Source organism: Mus pahari, chromosome 5 (assembly GCF_900095145.1).
Source record: "Mus pahari chromosome 5, PAHARI_EIJ_v1.1, whole genome shotgun sequence".
NCBI lineage: Eukaryota > Metazoa > Chordata > Mammalia > Rodentia > Muridae > Mus > Mus pahari.
The window spans coordinates 46,100,260-46,121,415 of NC_034594.1; the positions used below are offsets into that span (position 1 = coordinate 46,100,260).

General features: G+C 38.8%; 1 protein-coding gene across 1 annotated transcript in view; it reads left to right on the plus strand.

Moving 5' to 3' along the window:
* Positions 1-21,156, plus strand: part of Cps1 (carbamoyl-phosphate synthase 1) — a 109,668-nt gene that overhangs the window by 75,670 nt on the left and 12,842 nt on the right. The window contains exons 26-33 of the mRNA XM_021199318.2: positions 7,292-7,486; positions 7,917-7,984; positions 9,323-9,398; positions 12,165-12,242; positions 15,114-15,221; positions 16,756-16,845; positions 18,169-18,339; positions 20,444-20,518. Coding sequence (XP_021054977.1) covers positions 7,292-7,486; positions 7,917-7,984; positions 9,323-9,398; positions 12,165-12,242; positions 15,114-15,221; positions 16,756-16,845; positions 18,169-18,339; positions 20,444-20,518 — 861 coding nt within the window. The remainder of the gene's footprint in view (positions 1-7,291; positions 7,487-7,916; positions 7,985-9,322; positions 9,399-12,164; positions 12,243-15,113; positions 15,222-16,755; positions 16,846-18,168; positions 18,340-20,443; positions 20,519-21,156) is intronic.

Sequence of the window (21,156 nt, forward strand, 5' to 3'; positions counted from 1 at the left end):
AAATATTGTGGATTAGTGACGGACAGTTCTCAGAGGAGGTGGGTCAATTGTTTGCCAATGACCAGTTCGTTCCTTACTCAGTCAGATGGAACCATTATCACTAATCTTCAGGTTCAGATTAGTGAGTATTCCAAATGATTCAGGTTCCTGTGAGGCTTTCTCTCACAGTTGAAATTGACCTATCCTCATGTCAATATTATTGAATATATATTCTCCAAGGATTAGTGATTTAAGGTTACTCTAAGTCTGTAGAACAGGTTATTTTATATTATATAAATAACTGTTGGAAAATATCATGATGATACCCAGTAGTTGGGCATTTGATATAACTTTGTTAATTCCTCACCACAAAGAAACAGTCCTATATGTGAGGGAAATACACTGAACCAGAGTCAAAGGGTTGAATTCTAGTTTTGACTGAGAAACTGTCTTGTGAGTGTTTCTGGAAATCTCTGTGATCTAGCCTTTTGTTAATGAATAATATAAGGATATAGGCACGGCTTCTGCAGGCACTGTAAAGGTGAGGTGGACTTTTGGATGATAATGAATATAACTGAAGCAATGTGATAACTTCACGTTTACAAAGAGCAATAGATTAACGTAGACACTATGTATACTTACAGGTGTCTGCTTAAATCTGACCTATTCATCTCAACACACTATAATGACACTCATTGTACCATTTATGTAATCCATGATATAGAAGAGGACTTAGTTCTGTCATTGATAAGAGCTTTCTAGGTGACACCTTAATATTCTCAGGTAGATAGTTGAGCATCAAAAGATGTACATTCTACAAATATTTCTTTAGAATTTTCTAAATGCCATGTTTAGCAGGAAGGATACGTCTTTGTTAGGGTTTTATTGCAGTGAGCAAACACCATAACTAAAAGCAGCATTGCAGGAGAAGGTTTCATTCCATCTTACACTTGGAGGTAACAGTTATCACTGAGGGAAGTCAGAGCAGACACTCAAAGCAGGAACCTGGCTGCAGGAACTGATGCAGAGGCCATGGAGGAGTGACACTTACTGGTTTGCTTCTCATGGCTTCCTCAGCCTGCTTTTTTTATGGAACCTAGGACCACCCACTTGGGGGTGGCATCACTGTAGGATAGACACAGCACAAAAATTATCAGTCAAGAAAGTACATAACAGGATTGCCTATGTGCCAATCTGATGGGGAATTTTTTCAATTAAGGTTTCCTCTTTCAAAATGACTTTAGCCTGTGTCATGTTGATATAAAAACTAGCCAGCTCAGACATTCTATCTTCAAGGCATTAATAATAAAACTGGGATTCATGATGTATTATGAAAAATTAAACAGTTTTTGGAAAAAATATTAAGAAGCATCATAGGCAGTAGCATCATGTAATTTCTATACTATTTCCTTGTGTGAATATTTCAGGAATATTCAGAAACTTCTTTACTGCTTTTAGATGTTCTCATACATAGCTTTAAATGAAACTCTCAATATAATAGAAGGGTTTTAGAAATGAATATATTGATCCTCCACTGAAACTCAATGGCATCTAAAATAAACTACCACATCAGAATACGATATTATGTTGGAGATGGAACAACATTCCATCTATGTGCCCTTTAGGTTATCCTATATGGTGTATCTGGTAACATTAACAGTGGTGTACATATATGTTTCCTCTCATGGCATTGTAGTCTTTCCTTACAGCAGGCTCCATGAAGCTACTCTATCACATCTGATAATGGGTAAAGCTTCAATGCAGGAGATTGCCTTTATCCTACCTTGAGATGTTGAATGCCCCAGCATGTTGTATAGTTTTTCATGTCTAACAATTTTCAGAAATACAACATTTAAGTCATTCTGAAAGGAAATCTCTCTCCCCAGAATGCATAATTATATGGGGGTAACAGCAAGTATGATAGGTCTCAGTCTAGTTACGGACAATCATTGAACTTATAATATAGGACATTAAGAAGTGAGCTGCCCAGTAAGTAAATCAGGCGTCCACTGAGGAGGATTTTGGCACAGGCTCTTAAGAAAGGGTTGACATCTGCTTCCCACTCATTTTTACTTTTCTTCCTTTCTATTTTTTTTTTTTTTGCTAGAAACTATTCTAGAAAAGGAACTCTTATTCTGCAGAGTGACCAAGAGCATCAGCTAGCTATTTCTTCTGATTATGTGTCAAGGCTTTTCTGGAGGAGAGAGCTGAATTTTGATAATGTACTTAATTGCTAGCTAACAACAGTGTGAGTGCCAAGGACCAAGGAAAGAAGATGCTGGTGTCCATCACTGACAGGTCTTTGCTGGAGGAGATCTTCCCTAGGGTACAGCTTTGTTTAGGACATTCCCTACAAGGAGAAAACTGTTCTCAAAGTCATTTGAAGTAATGACTTGGGATTATTACATTGTTAGAAATCATAACACCCACCATGCTTCTTATTACTAGATCTACTTGCATATATTATTATTTGAAATCTTCAGGGGCTACAATGAATAAGAGTCACAGAGATCTGGTTTTAAATTCATAGATCTCTTTATTCTATACAAGGTTATTGTTTGAAAAGTTGTATATATAAAAAACAGTAAGCTTAGTTTATATCTTAACACCATTTAAGACTCTTTCCTTAATATTTTCTTTTTAAGTTTAATTTTATTTGTAATTCATTTTTTCACTCCATATTCCATTTCTGCCTTTCCCCTTCCACCTTCCAACTGCTCCACATCCTACATATCCTCCCCACCACACCCTGTCTCCACATGGATGTCCCCACCCTTCACCCCATCTAACCTCTAAACTCCCTGGGTTCTCCAGTCTCTTGAGGGTCAGGTGCATCATCTCTGAATGAACACAGACCCGAAAGTCCTCTACTGTATGTGTGTTGGGGGCCTCATATCAGCTGGTGTATACTGTCTGTTTGGTGGTCCAGTGTTTGAAAGATCTCGGGGGTTCAGATTAATTAAGACTGCTGGTCCTCCTATAGGATCACCCTTCTCCTCAAATTCTTTCAGCCTTCCCTAATTCAACAAAGGGGTCAGCTGCTTCTGTCCATTGGTTGGGTGCAAATATCTGCATCTGACTCTTTCGGCTGCTTGTTGGATCTTTTGGAGGGCAGTCATGCTAGGTCCCTTTTTGTGAACACTCTGTAGCCTCAGTAATAGTGTCAGGCCTTGGGACCTCCCCTTGACCTGGATCCCACTTTGGGCCTGTCACTGGACCTTCTTTTCCTCAGGTTCTTCTTTATTTTCATCCCTGCCATTATTTCAGACAGAAACAATTATGAGTCAGAGGTGTGACTGTGGGATGGCAAGCCCTCCCTCACTTGATGTCCTGTCTTCCTGCTGGAGGTGGGTTCTATAAGTTCTCTTTCCATACTGTCAGGCATTTCATCCCTATTGTCAGGAGTCTCTCACCTCCCATGTCTCTGGTGTACTCTGGTTTGGGGGGGGGGTCCTCCCAACCTCCTATTTCCTGAGGTTGCCTGTTTTATATTTATTAACTTATTATTTTTTAATGGCAAGCATGGTGGTATGCACATGTGCTCTCAGGTGTTTAGAGAAATGAAATAGAAAAAACAGCTTGAGTTCATGACGTTCAGATCAGCTTGGTCAACATGTAAAACTTGGTCTGAATACACAAATACACACATGCACACACACACACACACACATGCATGCACTCACACACATACACATATACACAATCCATGCATGCACCCCAGATTCCATCTGAATAAGCAAGATAATACCTTTGATGTCGCTGACTGTTTGAGTTTTCCTTGCATAATTTTTTGCACTTTCACAATGCATATTTTTCTGGACTGTACTTTGTAAAAATGCATTCTGCCTACATTGTATTAGTTTTAACACTACAGATTTAGTTAGACAGTGGTACTTCTGTAACATAAAGAGTTAAATGAATGACTTACAAACATTAACTAGTAATGAACAGTGCTCATTAGGGAATGAAAGGATTTAAATAGAATCCATTTTTAGCATTTGGTTTAATTGTAATTAAATATGATGCCAAGGTACTACATAAAGTGTAATGTGTTACCTAAAATGAAAAGTATCAAAATATAAGGCATAATATTTCTCACTGGTATATACAGTGTAATTTTGTAAACTGGAGATAACTCATGAAATTACAGAATCAAGGCCATTTTTAATTAGGTAAAAGCTACTTCTATTAGTGAGATAAGTTACATTTTCTTATGTTGCAGTATGCCGCAATTGTAGCACTTAATCAGTGCTGACCAATATGATTAAGGGTTAGGAGAAATCAAAATGTTCCCAAATAAAATTGAAGCATGTTCTTTTACTTCGTTAGGGTTTTAAGGTAAGTTTCTGGTGTGATTGTAGCTTGGATAGTGTCTAGAAATATCCTCATGTTACCTTAAGTTGGAGATATCAGGTTTCAAAGTAGGAAATGGAGCCGAAGGTAAAGTTGAGGAGCTGGGGATATAGCTCAGTGTAATGTGTTTGCTCCACAGGCTTCATGCTCTCAGCTCAGCCTTCTGTACAGAGGAACCCTGAGAGCCTGTTGAATTGCTTTGAGGCTAAATAATTTAAAAATACCTGTAGTGAAATCTTAGCTTTAGTGTATTGTATTTCAGAATACTACTGGTAAGTGACCAAAATGATGATGACTGGCCAGTGGGGAATGCTAGGATTCCCTTTCTATGTATACATCTCCAGTTCCTGTACTGAGAGCTAGGAATATCCCATGTCAGTGATTGTTCTCCACTTTCCTCATTGTGAGACCCTTTAATACAGTTCCTTATGTTGTGGTGACCCTCAACCTAAAATTATTTTCGTTGCTACCTCATAATTTTAATTTTGCTACTGGTATGAATTTTAATGTAAATAGCTGTGTATGAGTACACTGTTGCTGTCTTCAGACACACCAGAAGAGGGCATTGGCTCCCATTACAGATGTTGTGAGCCACCATGTGGTTCCTGGGAATTGAACTCAGGACCTCTGGAAGAGCAGGCAGTGCTCTTAACCACTGAGCCACCTCTCCAGCTAATGTAAATATGTGATGTGTAATCCCTGTGAAAGGGTTGCTCAACCGCCCCCCCCCAAAGGGGTTGAGAAACATTGGTCTAATCAAGATTAGAATCTTCTATGAAATGGTTCTATATCATCGATACCCAGCAAATATGCTCTCATGCCAAGTTCCTCTTGGTTCATGGACTAGCTCTGCGTAAGCTCCACATTTTCACTTGGAGCTCTCCTGTGGACATGCGTCAACTTCCCAGTGATGAATGACGAGCATTTGGTTTGGAAAGGGAAGATTCGTTTTGTCTACTGTCTCCCAAACGTCTTACAAATAGTTTACTTGTCCTCTAACATCAACCATGTCTGAAAACAGCTAGTTGAGTTGGTCCAGCATTCAGATATTTTGTATATTACACAAGTATAGCTGCTTCCCACTCTACAGAGTTGAATTCACATGTCAGCTCTGAGTTAGCTGCATAAGAGACTCGTGGCCTTCTGTGAGCCAATTTCCTTAGCTACACAATGGAGTTAGTAATAACTGCCCCATGTGGATTTTTGTAAGGATCAAAGAGACATTTCAGAATACACAGTTAAGGGCTAAGTAAAGAATAGTACCTACTATATTATTCTATCATTGAAAGTTGTTAATTTCTCAGAAAAAAAGAAATAAGTTTGATGGAAAATTAAAATAATATTGGTATATTGATTCAAGCCATTTTGTGCAACTTCAAGCTTTAATTTAGTCCACAATGGATCCTCTTTATAATTTCCTTGACGTCTGTTACATGGGAGCTTTATGCATATGCTTAATGAGAAATTTGTTTTTTAAGCCTCAAAATCTTAGTGGTACTTACAATAAACTCAAAATAGTCAGAAACAAAGATTACGATAGTAAAGAGAATAACTGTTTTTTAAAGGCTTTGCAAAGATGAATGTTGAGTGCATTTTTAAAAAGTGGGAAATATATGAACATTTTTAAATACACAGTATAGTTGGTTATTATATTCAATACCATTTACAGTGCCTTTAAGAATTCACTTCCAGTATGTTTGTTTAGGCAACACTGTAATTATTGTCCCTGAAGAGATGTTAGTTTCATTCCTTATAAGAGTGATCCAAAAGCATTTTTAGATCATGAAAAAATAATTTGGCATGGATCAATAACTTTAATAATTCTATCAATTTTCATTAGTAGGTCATTAGGACAAATACCTATTGGCTGTCATATTTTGATTTTAATATCTTCCTTATTTATAAACACAATGTATATAAGGTATTGAGGCTTCATAAACTTTTTTAATCCATATATCGGCTGTGTGAATCAGCATGGTGCAATGTCATAGACAAATGATGTAACCTCAGGGTGAGTGGTCAGTGCATATTATGAAATGATAGTGAAAAGGATTGCTAACTGTATGTATAGTTCCCTGTTATCACACCTCAGCTCTTCTTCACTGGTCCAGCAACAGTATTGGGAAGCCTTAAATATATATATATATGCAAGACCATACATATATCAATATATCTATATATCTTCCTTATAAGAAGGAAGATATGCACATATACATGCATATATAAGTAGTGGGAAGTAAATGTGAAGTAAATGCTTTGTTCAGTACAGGGAACAGATACAAAGGTGTCAGCTAAGGAAACAACTGGTATTTAGGATGTCAGGGTAGGGGTAGATGGACTTGAACTTAGGATTGGTCAGAGGCTAAGTAAATGAGGGTGTAGAAGGAGAAGAACAATAGCCCAGGATGTTTGGGTGTCATAAAGAATTTGTTAGTGTTGACATACAGAGGTTGTAGATGATGATGAAGAGTCTCACCGGGATGATAGGAACAGTGGTGGATAAGATAGGGAAGGCTTAAATGGTAGGGACGGTAGGGATGTGAACTTTATTCTCTAGGCACTGGATACTTTCGGAGAACTCAGGTAAAAGAAACAACTTGGAAAATAGGCATTTATTTCAGAAATAACAAGAGTGTCCCAGGAAGTCACAGGATATAGTAGACTATAGTGACAAGCACATGGTACACTTCATCCATTTTATTTTAAAAATTCCATGTAAATGTCTCAAGTGATACTCATACATTGCTCTGTGGAGTTTTTGCATGGATTTTTACACAGCAAAGTCAAAAGAAGTTCTTATTCTTTGTGTTAAAACCCAATACTCTCTGCTTTGCTAAACAGTATGAAATTGCCACCATCCCGACACGTATTTCAGTGAGGATATGCTGTCAGTATTATTAGCACAGCCATCCATCCCTGTTCAGGTTACTGAGTGCCCGATGTGGCTTGTTTCTTCCAGGCATGTAATGGCTGCATCATATCAGTCGGGGGCCAGATTCCGAACAACTTGGCGGTCCCACTCTACAAGAATGGTGTCAAGATCATGGGTACAAGCCCTCTGCAGATCGACAGGGCCGAGGATCGCTCCATCTTCTCAGCTGTCTTAGATGAGCTAAAGGTGGCCCAGGCTCCATGGAAAGCTGTGAACACTTTGGTAAGGAGAGGAAAAAGTGTTTCATTTTTAACGTCTTCTTTTGAAGAGTCCTAACTTGAATGTTAACTACTAGAGAAGCTAACTAGAGGGCAGGTGGAATGCGCACCATGCTTAGTAAATTTACTCCAAAGTAGCTGTGTTTGATGATTGCACTTAAATGCTGATTATAAATAGACAGCAGTATTCTCATTAAGATTCAGACAATGAAAAGAAGTTCAAACTATTTTTGAACTAGATTTGATATGTAGAATGAGAAACTAGGAATTTTATGTATCTCGGTGTCCAATTTACATTTTAATGGAGTCTTTTGAGAGGAGGAATAAAAAGAGTTAGGTTATCCCTTGATCTAATGATACCAGTCTGCATTTTTATTGCGTATTTTAAACTATTCATACCCTTTGTGTTGTTCTGTTTTTCCCCTATTAATTAGAATGAAGCACTGGAATTTGCAAACTCCGTGGGCTACCCCTGCTTACTGAGGCCTTCCTATGTTTTGAGGTAATATATATTGTTTTCCAAAACAATGTTGCAAAAACTGGGAGAGACAGAAACACGTGCTGCATGCTAAGAACACAAGGCTTTGGTGGGTAGGAATTTGTTAATCCAGACACAATCTCTGAAGCAACACAGAATGCTTGAGTATAAATGTTCACTCTTCTAGCTTAATTTTTCTTCAGGGAGTGGTTACATCGTCACCTAGAAGTGTCATAGGTAAAGTCATTTCCTGGCCAAACTAAAGAGGGATAGTTTTACATAGACACCATTAAAACACAACTTGGGACATCTTTTGGCATCATCTTTTTTTTTTTTTTTTTTGATAGTCAGAAACAACAGCTTCTTTCTGACTCTCATCAGTATCTTTTGATATTGTCTTTGTTTTGAATTTTGGGGTTTTTGAGATCAGATTTTCGTAATTGATGAAGTATGATGGTGAAGAACATGGGCATTGGGGAGCCTTTATAGTTAACGTTGAATCTAAGTTCTATCATCAAAGGAGAAGTTGTGAATTATAGTCCCTTCAGATGTTGCCACATGTAAGGAACCACTTCACTGGACAGGGGATAATAGGAGAAACACAATTTGCTGTGCACAATTTGGAAGTGTGAATAGGATTTGAGATGGGATTCTTTAAAATAATGAAAAATTTCAAAAGAAGAGGAAATGCGTCCTTTCATTGAAATGACATTTTGTATAAACCAGTCTAATAATACTACTTTGAAGAATTAATGTAAATCAATTTAAACAACAGGCATGTGTTTAAAGAGGGTTGGAAGAAAAAGTCTTTGAACATTGTAAGTTATATCTATCTTCCACTTTCCTATGCCCTGAATCCTCAGGGTCATTGCTTTAGCCACTGTCTTACAAGCCGATAAAGCAATGGCTTTGTGCAGAACTTTATAGTAATTTGAAAAGGTAAAGAAAAATGTTACTTTTTTTTTTTTTTTGCTTACTCGAGTGCTCCTCATTTCCAATGTTCCCATTGCATTTTCAAAGGGCCAAGATTCAGAAGAAATCTATTTAAGAGCACTTTTACTTAGGTATTTAGAAGGAAGGATACAGTTGAATACATCTTAGTCACATATGTTGCATCCTATTGGCACATGTTACTGAAGAATGTTCTACTGCTACAGAGAAATGGTGACCTGCTTTGTGTAGTGCCAGTGGGTTAAGATTAGCTGTTAACAATGAATACTGAAGAAACAGGGTGAGAGGAATTATGGTCTGGGCTGAACCCTGTTAACCATCAAGATCTACCTAGAACCCAATCAAATGTAGTATACCTTATTTCTGAATTGGTAAAGGATACTCACCTGCTTTTCCCTTCACCCTTTCCAGTGGGTCTGCCATGAACGTGGTATTCTCTGAGGATGAGATGAAAAGGTTTCTTGAGGAGGCCACTCGAGTCTCTCAGGTAGTGTTCCATTTCTTTGCAATGACGTGGAGCAATCTTGTTTTGTATCCCATAACTTGTTTTCTATGCGGGTTTTGTTTTCACATGAAGTTGTTGGGGTAAAGGTTCCCTTCTGCCTGTGTACTCGTTTCTTACGTCTGAGAATGAAAACCTAAAAAGGAAAAAGAAAAATGTCTTTAAGTGATGGCTGGATTCTTAGTGTTGGTGGAGTAAGCTGAAGAGCTTCTTCTGCTGAAGAGCTGTGCATCTTTCATCATCACATTAATTTGTTTGGAGACTCTGGGAGTGTGAAAGGATGAGCACCCATGCTGGATGCTTAATAAGTATCTTGTCCTTTTCGTGAGCTCCATGCTGGTCAAGTTATTCCAGGGGCTCCCAGCCTCCAGGAAGATCCAGCCATGTTTATAACTATCAGGTGAAAGCTTTCTTTGCTTTTAATCCTCACACCTGGGGATTGGCCTTAATCAACCACACAACTTTATTAGTAAGTCACCTTGTTCACCTATTGATTTCTGTTTCCATTCTGGCACACCGCATTTGCGAGTTAATAAAAATGTTTATAATTTTGAAGTGACTTAAGACACCCTTCTTAACTGCCCCAAGCTTTCACTTCCTCCTTTGGTGTTACCTTGGTGTGATCCATTTAAGATTTACCCAGCAGGGTTATTGATTTGCAGACCTCGCACTGTGGAGGATGAAAGTAATGTTTTCCTTTAAAAAGCTTTCAAAGGCTAGTTGGTTTTTTTTTTTTTTTTTTTTTTTTTTTTTTTTAAGAACAATTCAGAGAGTTTGATGTTAGGCAAGTGGAGTTTGAAAGGAGCTGAAGAATGGAATCTGAGGCATTTCAGAGTGGGAAAACAAGCATGGATTGTTCTGAGCACATGAACTGGGGCCCCTTTCCTCCATGACAACTGTTCTTCAAGGATGCTTGGTCATGAAGAAGGTAGAGAAGGAGAATGAGCATGAAGAGACTGATAACTCTAAAGAAAGGAAATTAGTGGGGTTAGAATTCACATTAGTAGGAAAGTCATTTACTGAAGTACATCTCCTTATCAAATCAGTGAACTAACTTTTATATTATAATTTCTGCCCAAGATCCTGTTGTGTTGCTCTTTTGAGAGGCCAGGAACTATACCCTACATTTGAGGGACAGGATAAGGTTGTCTTTATTTCAGCCTCAGAGGACTTCCACTTAGTGAAAGGCTTACTTTTACTTTTCTGTTAGGATGTTAGCTGACTCACCACCACAGTTTTGTAAGGGAGATGTCCTGCTAGAACTTAATAGCTCAAGCCTCTCCATCATGCTACAGTAGAACCCATGATAACCCATTGAACATATTTACAGTAAAATTAGGGCTGCTAATTGTTCCTTTGTCTGCTCAATCATGTATATTAGCTAAAAGCTATTGAGTTTGGTTTCTAGAACCCACGTTGGGAAACTGCAGAAGGGTCCATCACCTCTAGCCTCCACAGGCATGACCACTGTCTGCACATATCCACAAACAGACCCACATACATACACACGTGATTAAAATAAAGTAAATTTTAAAGGAAGAGAATGAGTAGACATAGAGACATGAATACTGACTTGGAAATTAATAGCTTAACTCTTAAAGTAAAGCTTTGGCTATGGAGGCAATCACTGATGAGTAAGGACAGAAGACAGGAGCAGCTAAGTTGGACACCCAGTGGATACCAGTTATCTAGGGCTCAGTGGAAAATACAGAATGACGAGGAGCCTTGGGAAAAAAGCATGAAAACATATCTTTAAATTTAAATTCTATTTACAGTGTTCAAGGATATCAGTTAAACTTAACACATGCCTAAGATTTTAGCATAGTAGCCAGAAGGGCTTAGAGAAATCTTCCAAGAGGTAGTACCTGGCCTAGGTTTTGAAGGAGAGCTATTGTATAAAAGACTACCTTGAAGAGAAAAGATGAAGGACACACAGAGAAGATAGATATGAAGGCAGGTAAATTTAACAAGTGGCGCAGATTGCAGAATCCCATAGCATAGGGAAAGAGGAATGGGGACTAGCAAGATCACCAGGCATCCCCTTCATTTAGTGCAGAGAAAGCAATGTCAATCTGGGTAGGCCTGGGCACCTCAACATTGTCCTAGGACAACTGAGTACAGGAAGCAATTCAAGATCTATAAGCGGTCCAGAACACTGCCAAAAGATGCACGTGTAAGGTTAATAGAGAAATAGATTTGATTTCCAGTTGCCAGCTTCATAGTCTAAAAACAGGATAAGGCTTATCAACTTCAGACAAAGGATTTTATCCTCATTACTCTCCTTTAAGCTTGTTCTGATTTCTTATACCTTTCCTTCAGATTTCTGAGGAGAAAGCTGTGGCATTTGCACAAACAAATAAGAGCAGAGAGAATCAGATGCAGTAATCACCGCTAGGTATAAAATACACAGAGGTGTATCGATGATTCTGACGGGAGGCCAGGAAGCTGTATTTGCCTCATCCTTAGCCTTCTCTTTTCTCAGACTGGATCAGAAACCAATATTTGGCATTTCAGAACTTATTTTCTGTTTGCTGGGCCTCCAGAGTTGCAGAAAAACACTTGTTCTTACTGTAAGCAGAACATGACCGTATTCTTACAAAACAGACTGGCTAATGAGCTCCTGTTGTGCGGTCAGCCTTAAGTTTTCTGCAAGCACTGCCTTGTTATTTACCGAGGCTACACAGCTATTTGATATTACACATGGAATTTCTGCTCAAGTTCTTGCTTCTGTTTTTTTTTTTTTGTCGGCAGGAACACCCAGTGGTGCTGACCAAGTTTGTGGAGGGGGCCCGGGAAGTGGAGATGGACGCTGTTGGCAAAGAAGGACGGGTAAGTGCTAGTGCTTTCTCTCACCTCTCCTGCCTTTGTCTTTCCACCCATTGTTTTTATCTGTGGCAACCCTGTTGCAGTCACAGGTTAGAATCCACAGTTTCTAAAAATCCTGTCTGACAGTAGCGGGGAAGCTGCTCAATCAAAACTCCAGAGACTATCACAAACATCCCTCACCCCCAACCCCCTCTTCCCTAATATCAACCAACAAAACAAACAAAAAACAACACAAAACCCTAAAGGCCACCTCTCAATGTCTCTGAAGATTGAGTTGACTTCTCATGGGTATCGCATTCCTTGCCTTTCGGACTGTCAGCCTTTCTCTTTGATGATGCTCAGTATCAATTACCAGACCCCACTCCTCCTTCTTGAATAGATCTTTCGTTCTCATTTTCTTTTGTCTGTGGCTCTCCTTTTATGTTTCAGCGAGTGTTATAAAAACACCCAAATGCTTGCTTTCTAAGATTTCTAATTGAGTCTCTGATTTTTCTTCTCTTGTTTTCCCCTCTCTCCTATCCTTTTCATTGATTAATAAAGGCAACTGAACAGAATTGTGTAGGCAGAATAATAAAGTCAAATTAGCTTACTATATCACATCTGAAATGGCCACAACACCGAAAGCCTCTGACTTCAAGGAAAACGGAGATGGAAGCCTGTTTCACTCAAATTTGCTGGTTGTCTTGATGAAGCAGAAGGCATGCCATTTTATTTGCCTCAAGGAGAGAGTTAAAAATTGGCCTTCGTCTTTTGTTTTGAAAATGTTTCAAAACACTACCAAATATGTCAAATCTATTTTTTTCCCCAAACAGATTAGCACTGCAGAGTAGAGTCTTCCTATTTTCTTTTAAAATCATGACAGTTTCTCCTCACCACAGAATCTCATAATTCTGATTTGAAGCATTCAGAGATAATAGTTCCAGTCTCCTGTCTTCAGAGACAGGAATTTTTTTTAAAATTTTTTTATTTTTTGCTGAAACATATTCAGAGGGGGCTCATCTGATTCTTTTAAGTTGCCGACAAAGAGCACAAATCACTTTAAGATTACATGTGGTTTTTGCCTTCATTTTTATCCATGCCTGGAATGGATCTTAGGACCTGGAAGATGCTAAGCAAGTGTTCTATCCTGGAGTTACACCCTCATACCTGTTAGGTTATAGATATTAGAGTCTTCTTTCAGGTTGGGAAAGAGCCTCTCACGTGCTATCTATCTTGAGATAATCTTTTTCTTCCTAGAACTCTCATGCCCCATCTCCTGTTTTAGATAATAAAATAAGTTCTTCTTTCTTTCCACCTTTAATATTTGAAGCAGGGATAGAGAGTAGGAGGAATGCAGTTGTTCATCTATGGAAGTGGAGAGTGGGGGCTGCCCTGGAAAAGTGTGCTTGTTCGCATACCGTGCTTCTTCCAGAGTCTGTGCTGGCTCATTGGGTTGGTTTTGGACTGGGTTTTTGTAAGGTGGACTTTTCTTTGTTTGTTTTTTTTTTTTTTTTTTTTTTTTTTTTTTTTTTTTTTTTTTTTTTTTTACCGACATACCCTTGGATATTGTCCCAGAATCTGTCTTTTGGTATTGTTTCATGTCACTCTCACAATTTTTAAGTTCATCCCCACAGATGGGCATACCACTCATATTTATTTACCTTTAACGCTACTGAGTTCAGTGGGACGACTGCTCTTGTATTTCCTACACACTCACAACTGTTAGGTTATATATTGGAATCTTTTTTTTCTGGTTGGAAAAAAAAACATCACACACATGCACACGCACACATGCACATATAAACACACATGTGCATCCATACATTCCCACGCCTACACTCATACACATAAACATGTGCTCTCACACATAGACTTACACACACAAGCATGAACAAACATGAATTTACTTCATAAGCATTCTGTGTTTTACAAATCTTCTGTGAAGATAAGCACCACTGTTATTCCCCTTTCGATAGAAACCCACGCCACACGGCCTTGTCTAGGTCCCCAAACTCAAAACTGACATCAGAAGAATAGAAGCTCGGTGACACTATAATGTAATTAACAAATTCAATGAACAAATGCATCTATGTGCCTTTCATTAGTCTCATGCAGCCATGAAACTATCCTCCCCATAACTAAGCCTCCTACGTTTCTGAGCAACATATCTTATTAACATATGGGTTAAAGTTATTGAGGTTTTAGGCTTCAGAATCTGACAGGCAAGAGTTTGAGTTTCTTTCAACCTCATGAACTTGACACACACACATGGTTATTCCTTATGAAGAAGGCCTTTGCTTCTTTCAAGGAGAACAAGAGTATGTTCTTGCCTCTCAAAGTTCACTTAAAAATCTCTGCACCAAATCTTCAGTCTTCCTACAACAGGGTTTGTGTGGTGTGAAATGTGCCATGCCATTCATATCACTAGATAGTCATCTCTCTTGTCTTCTTCACCTGGGCCTAAAAGATAGAGCTGTTCTCACTGCAATTTCCTGTCCTAACCTTATTAGTCAGTATCAGTGGACTTTTTTTTCTACTGTTTACACCCTTGCCAAATAGGGGAAGAGAAAATTTTAACAGTTGTGAGTGTGTAGGAAAAACAAGAGCAGTCGTCCCACTGAACTCAGTAGTAGCATTAAGGTAAATAAATATGAGTGGTATGCCCATCTGTGGGGATGAACTTAAAAATTGTCCCTCTCTGCTCCCCACAGGGGTTATTTGTCACTATACATTGAGGCCTGGACAGGGGTGCAGCTTTTTTTGGGATCTTAACAGGAGTTTAGCAGAGTAGCTCAGGAATGGTGCCAGAACTGGCTAAACATCACAGGGACAGGGATGGAATAGTGCTCAGAAGTACGTGTCTCACACAACTTTTAAAAACTCTTCTTTTGACAGGTCATCTCCCATGCCATCTCTGAACATGTTGAAGATGCAGGTGTCCACTCAGGAGATGCCACCCTGATGCTACCTACACAGACCATCAGCCAAGGAGCCATTGAGAAGGTCATCATTTAGAAATGGGGGCAGAAAGGAAGCTGTAAAGGAAAAAAACAAAACCCAAACCCAAACCCAAAACCAAAACCAAAACACCACCAAAAGCAGCAGAAGAATCCTTTAGTTTTAAGAAAGCGTTTTTTTTGCAAGGTGTGCTCCAGGCTAAATTTAATGAGGGACTTTCTTGCCCTTAACTGGCTGAGTGTTATTGTGATGATCTTTTTCACTATGCTTAGAGCCTGTTCGATTGTGTGCTAGTTTAACCTTTAGTGGACATCCAGGTCATTCAGGTGACTTGCTTAAATACTGGCCTCCACCCTAATGTTCTGATACCATAATGTTCTGGAAACTTCTCTGAATTTTCCTTTGCACCAAGTCTCTTAGAGTTATCATCACCACTGGTCTGGGGAATCACATCTCGAGACAATGCCACGGGTGATTCTGATAGCTGAAGCTGACTTATTAAGAGCAATAAAAAGCGGTGCTTTTGAAGAGTGGTGAGCAGCCACTTGGGAAACTTTGGAACCTGAGCACTCTCTCTTCACTCTGAGCCCCACTTCAAGCCAGCACTTTCTGAATGACTCTTGACCACTCTTTGAGAGCAGTTCCTTTACAGTTATGACTGCTTCAGCACCCACTATGCACAGCAAGTTATATACATGTAGACCTTGTCATCCTAAGTCAGAGAACTTAAGGGAGGTCAAGTTGAATTGCCCTTTATAGAGAGCTTCTTTTTTAAAGCCCTGCTATAAGAATTTGTGCTGGACTGTACATTTGCTTTGGGTATATTTTGAAGGCCTTTGCTCTAGAATATGGAGGTAATAGAATTTTTTGTAATAACAATAGCATAGGAGTTTAAGGAAGTCTTTGAATTTAAAATATGATTCAATCTTTCATGTTAGGGTGAATGAGCAATTTTACCAAGTCTTTCTGAGTAGAAATAGCATAAACTGGGCTTCCTTCCATACACAGTTAAGTTGCTGACCCACTCCTGTATCTGTGATGAGTGGAAACTTCTTGCTTCCTATCATCACTGCCAGTCTTGGCATGAGAAACTTCACTTTCTTGCTAGGTAGAGGGTCTCCAACCTGTGACATATACACACGTAAGGCCTCCCTGCAGGCAAACACTATTTCTTTCTGAACATAATATCTATCCTTGTAGAGTTCAGGGTAACAGAAAAGCAACAGAAATCTCCCTGGCTGCTTTGCAGGACCATGTATTTAGAGAGTGCCCTTCCCAGCAGGTAGGTCATTAGATTGATGTATAGTTTGAACTGCAGTTTCCGTTGTTGGAGGAAGTAGAAAGGAAAGATTTAATTTAGCTTTCTCTGGAAGAAAAGAGTATGTAATTGCAAGAGGAGGACGAATGCCCTTGTAAAATATTTGTTTCTTGACCCATTACCCACTATTGCCATTAACTATTATTATTAATGGGGATGTAGATCACTACAAAGGGACATAAAGGCCATCTAGACAGAGTTCTGCATCTCTTTAAGTCTCCACACTGCTCCCAATCACTGTGTCATTGTCCTTTCTCACAGGTGAAGGATGCCACACGAAAGATTGCGAAGGCTTTTGCCATCTCTGGCCCATTCAATGTCCAGTTTCTTGTCAAAGGAAATGATGTCTTGGTAAGAAATACTAATGTTATTGGAGGACTTTGCCACCTTGTTAGGTTATGTTGGTCATGTTGTGCTGTGCTCCACCCTGCTGATCTCTGTGACCCTGTCAGTGGCTCCTCTCTGAGAAGGATGTTACCTAGTGCGTAATGTCTCTCCTGTTTGAAGTCAAGGGCTCTTGGTGGCACTGAGATGTCACTCACCCTCACAGCTTTGTAAAGTATTTGATGTACTGAAAAAGCACCATATCCCACCTACAGGGAAGTACATACGGATGCATGCATCTCTTACAGTGAACAGCACATGCATTTATAAATTCCTTCATTGAAGTTTGACTTGCTTCTGACCCAGAGAACAAAGTTGTTTTATAAGCCATGTTGAAAGACAAAATATAATTTAGACCAATTAGATGGTTTCTAATTGTTTTATTTTATTCAAATGATTAGTAACCAATACCTGTTCACTATTTTTCATGGAGTAAATGGGGTGATTACAGTGATGAATGAGGCATATTCTCCGCCTTCAGATATTGTGTTGCTTAGTGAGGACCTGGAGGAAAAGTTACTAATAGCTACTCATAGCTTTAGTAGCTGCTGGAGGAGAGTGTAAATGTCTTTGGAGTTGAAAAGGAAGATAATATATATATATATATATATATATATATATATATATATAGCACATATTTGAATATTGTATCTTATATGGAGAAATAATAAAAGGTTTCAAGAAAGATTTATTGTTGTGAATGAAAGTTTATAGACTAACTCAAAGTTTGGTAAGTTGAAGGTAGATAGGGTGTTCCACATGGTTATAAAATCATCTACATCAGTGAACAACTAGTACTTTTGGAAGATCCTAATTCATCAATCTTTATGCTTAGAGAAAGTATTTTTCTAAATGGGGGCTGGAATGGAATCTTGGAAAGTCAGACTTGGGCCAGTAAAGTGGTTTAAGAGAAGAGAGATACATGTTGAGGCAAAAAGATGCAAGTCTTTGACCAGCTAGGCTTTAATATGAAGTCACCAGGATTCTAGGAATGTTTCAGTTAGGAGTGCCACATTATCCAAACTCTGCATTAAATGAAATGCATCAGAAATATGTAGGGATTGAACCAGGAAATGTGACGGAAAAGAGCCACAGTTCAAAGATAATGACCCCAAAGAAGGCCATTAGTAAAAAAAAAAAAAAAAAAAAAAAAAAAGTAGGCAGTGGAGATAAAGGGGATGGGGTTAGAGGAGTGAGTTAGAAATAGAAGGAAACCAAGGGACAAAATGAATATTCAGATGGTTGTTACTGTCTTTCGTCACCTTCTTCCTTTTGAACTTATGTCCTTAGGTGATTGAGTGCAATCTGAGAGCATCGAGGTCCTTCCCCTTTGTCTCCAAGACTCTTGGGGTGGACTTCATTGACGTGGCCACCAAGGTGATGATCGGGGAGAGCATTGACGAGAAGCGACTTCCCACGCTGGAGCAGCCCATCATCCCCTCTGACTACGTGGCCATTAAGGTAACATCTTGCAATGTGTGTCCTTTTATAAGCAGAAATGAAATTTTATAAGCAGAAGCTGCCTGTGGATTATTTGCACTCAGAGAAACATTGACAACCATCAAGCTAGCATAACCTCAACATCAGCTAGTCAGGCAGATTGTATCCCATGATGCTGCACCTGACACCTGTTGGTGCTGGTTTAGTTAGCAAATCGAAATTTTAGGCAGTCTTGTTTAGGACAAGGCTGCACTGTGAACGGTCTCCTGGAATTCATGGGTCTCGGAAAAGTGGTTACCCCGAGGTGTTGGTTAAGTTCTTACCGCCTTGACTGCCTTTCTTAGTTTGTACTTTCTTCAGTGGTACAGATTTTTTTCCCTTTGGAAAATTGAAATGACAGTTTGCAGTGGTGCTCTGACGGTGACAGAATTAAAATTATATTTTAATAATACTTTAGTCATAAAGCCACTAAATTCCTCTAGTTACCTCAGTATATACATTGTACTCATAATTATGAATGCTTTGATGGACAGATAAGAGCATTTATGAAATAGACAAATACATTTGAATCTCTTAGATAAAGCACACACAATGAAATTGATTAATATTTTGAAATATAGTTAATTTATGTGACATTGATATGTTTGGGATGTCTTTAAAGCAGTGGTTCTCAACCTGTGGGTTGTGACCTCCTGGGGTGTATGTCAAATAACCTTTTCACAGGGGGTCTCAGATGAATATCAGATACCCAGAAACTTAGGATTTACATTGCGATTCATAGCCATAGCAAAATTATAGTCATGAAGTAGCAATAAAGATGACTTTATGGTTGGGGGCCACCATAACATGAGGAACTATATTAAAGGGTCACAGCATTAAGAAGGTTGAGAACCACTGCTTTAAAAAGATTCTGTTCTTATACATACTAGTAGCTCCAGCCATGATTCTGCTTCTGCAGAGACTCTAACTTCTTACTTTAGTTGTATTTGTCTAAGTTGTTTCTAAGACTCAAAATTATAAAGTTAATGAGTTAGAATTTTTTGGATTATGTGGTATGTTGAGATAGGATCTTATTTTTTTTTCATTGTTAAGACACGTAGTACATATGAATTCTAAGTTTAAGATTAGAAGGTATTAGTCAACAAAAATATCTTTTCACTACAGACTTAAATTATTTTATTAGTAAACATAGAAAATAAGCTTAGTTTTATACATCGATATACATATATATGTCATAATTCCAACTAAGAGTCACATTTCAAAATGCACTGACTTTCACATCTTTTCTTCATAGTTTTCAGTGTGTATAAACATGATTTTTTTCAAGGTCTTTATTTGTTGTCAATTTTAGAAGACCTAGTGTGGCTGATGGGAAAGAGTCAGTACAAAAAAGCTGGAAGATAGGAGCATGTAGTAACTTTATTAAGATCATCCAGTAAAATCACCCCAAGCTCACTTCCCACCACTTAGAAAGTGTGGCTATCAACAGAAGGATCGTCTAGGCCAGATAAACAGGCAAATGTTAAGAAAGAAGAACTCAAGTCCTTAGGAGCCACACTGATAAAATAATTGCAAAGGAAGTACTTCAGTGTTCTTGCTTTTATGAAAAAAGACAGAAAAAAAATGTTTCCAAGCAGAATGTCTTTCAAAGCTTTTAAGAGGTATCAACAGCACTGTAAAGTCTCAGAAGTCCGCTCACAGACAGCCATGTCTGGCAAGGTGGCTTGCTGCAAGTTCAAATGAATGAAATAAGAAGAGGAGTGTTCCAAGAGCCTATCAAGGAAAATGTGTTTGAACGCTGTGTTTGGGAGACTCATGCCCAGTAGATGTTGTTTGAAATAGTTCCAATATGAATACACGCAGGCCAGATTAGCAGTACTGGTCTAGACTGGTCACAGGGCATCTGTTTACAGAGACCGTTTGTGATTACTTCACCCAACTTTTGGGCAAGGAATACAAACATCTTCTTGGAACAGAACTTTAAAGCTATTTTTCAAGTCAGATTTTTGGGCCAAAGAGAGTTTATTTTTCTGCAAATACACCCTGGCCCTAATGAATCCCGTGGGAGGTGATTCCTTTCATCCCTTTATCTCACGTTGTTTTTCTTCTCTATTGCGCCTGACAGGCTCCAATGTTTTCCTGGCCCCGACTGAGAGATGCTGATCCTATTCTGAGATGTGAGATGGCTTCTACTGGCGAGGTAAATAGCTAATGATCCATCAGTACTTTTGTTAAGTTGACTTGGAAATCTATGTGTCTGTGATCTGAATATGGTCATGTAAGGAAAGTTATCAATGGCAAGAGAAACATAAACTTCACAAGCTTTCACCTTCCCTGGAGAACTCAAAGGAATAGGAAGTTTGAATGAAAGGGAAGTCTTCTACCTTTTGTAACAAGTTGACATTTTTACATGTGTACCTGGGAATGGAGAATACATGTGTACTTAATTCATTTCCACATTACCCACTGTCTTAGTCAGGGGTTCTATTCCTGCACAAACATCATGACCAAGAAGCAGTTGGGGAGGAAAGGGTTCATTCAGCTTATACTTCCATACTGCTGTTCATCACCAAGGAAGTCAGGACTGGAACTCAAGCAGGTCAGAAAGCATGCTGATGCAGAAGCCATGGAGGGATATTACTTACTGGCTTGCTTCCCCTGGCTTGCTCAGCCTGCTCTCTTATAGAATCCAAGACTACCAGCCCAGAGATGGCACCACCCACAAGGGGCCTCTCCCTCTTGATCACTAATTGAGAAAATATCCCACAGCTGGATTTCATGGGGGCACTTCCCCAACTAAAGCTCCTTTCTCTGTGATAATTCCAGCTGTGTCAAGTT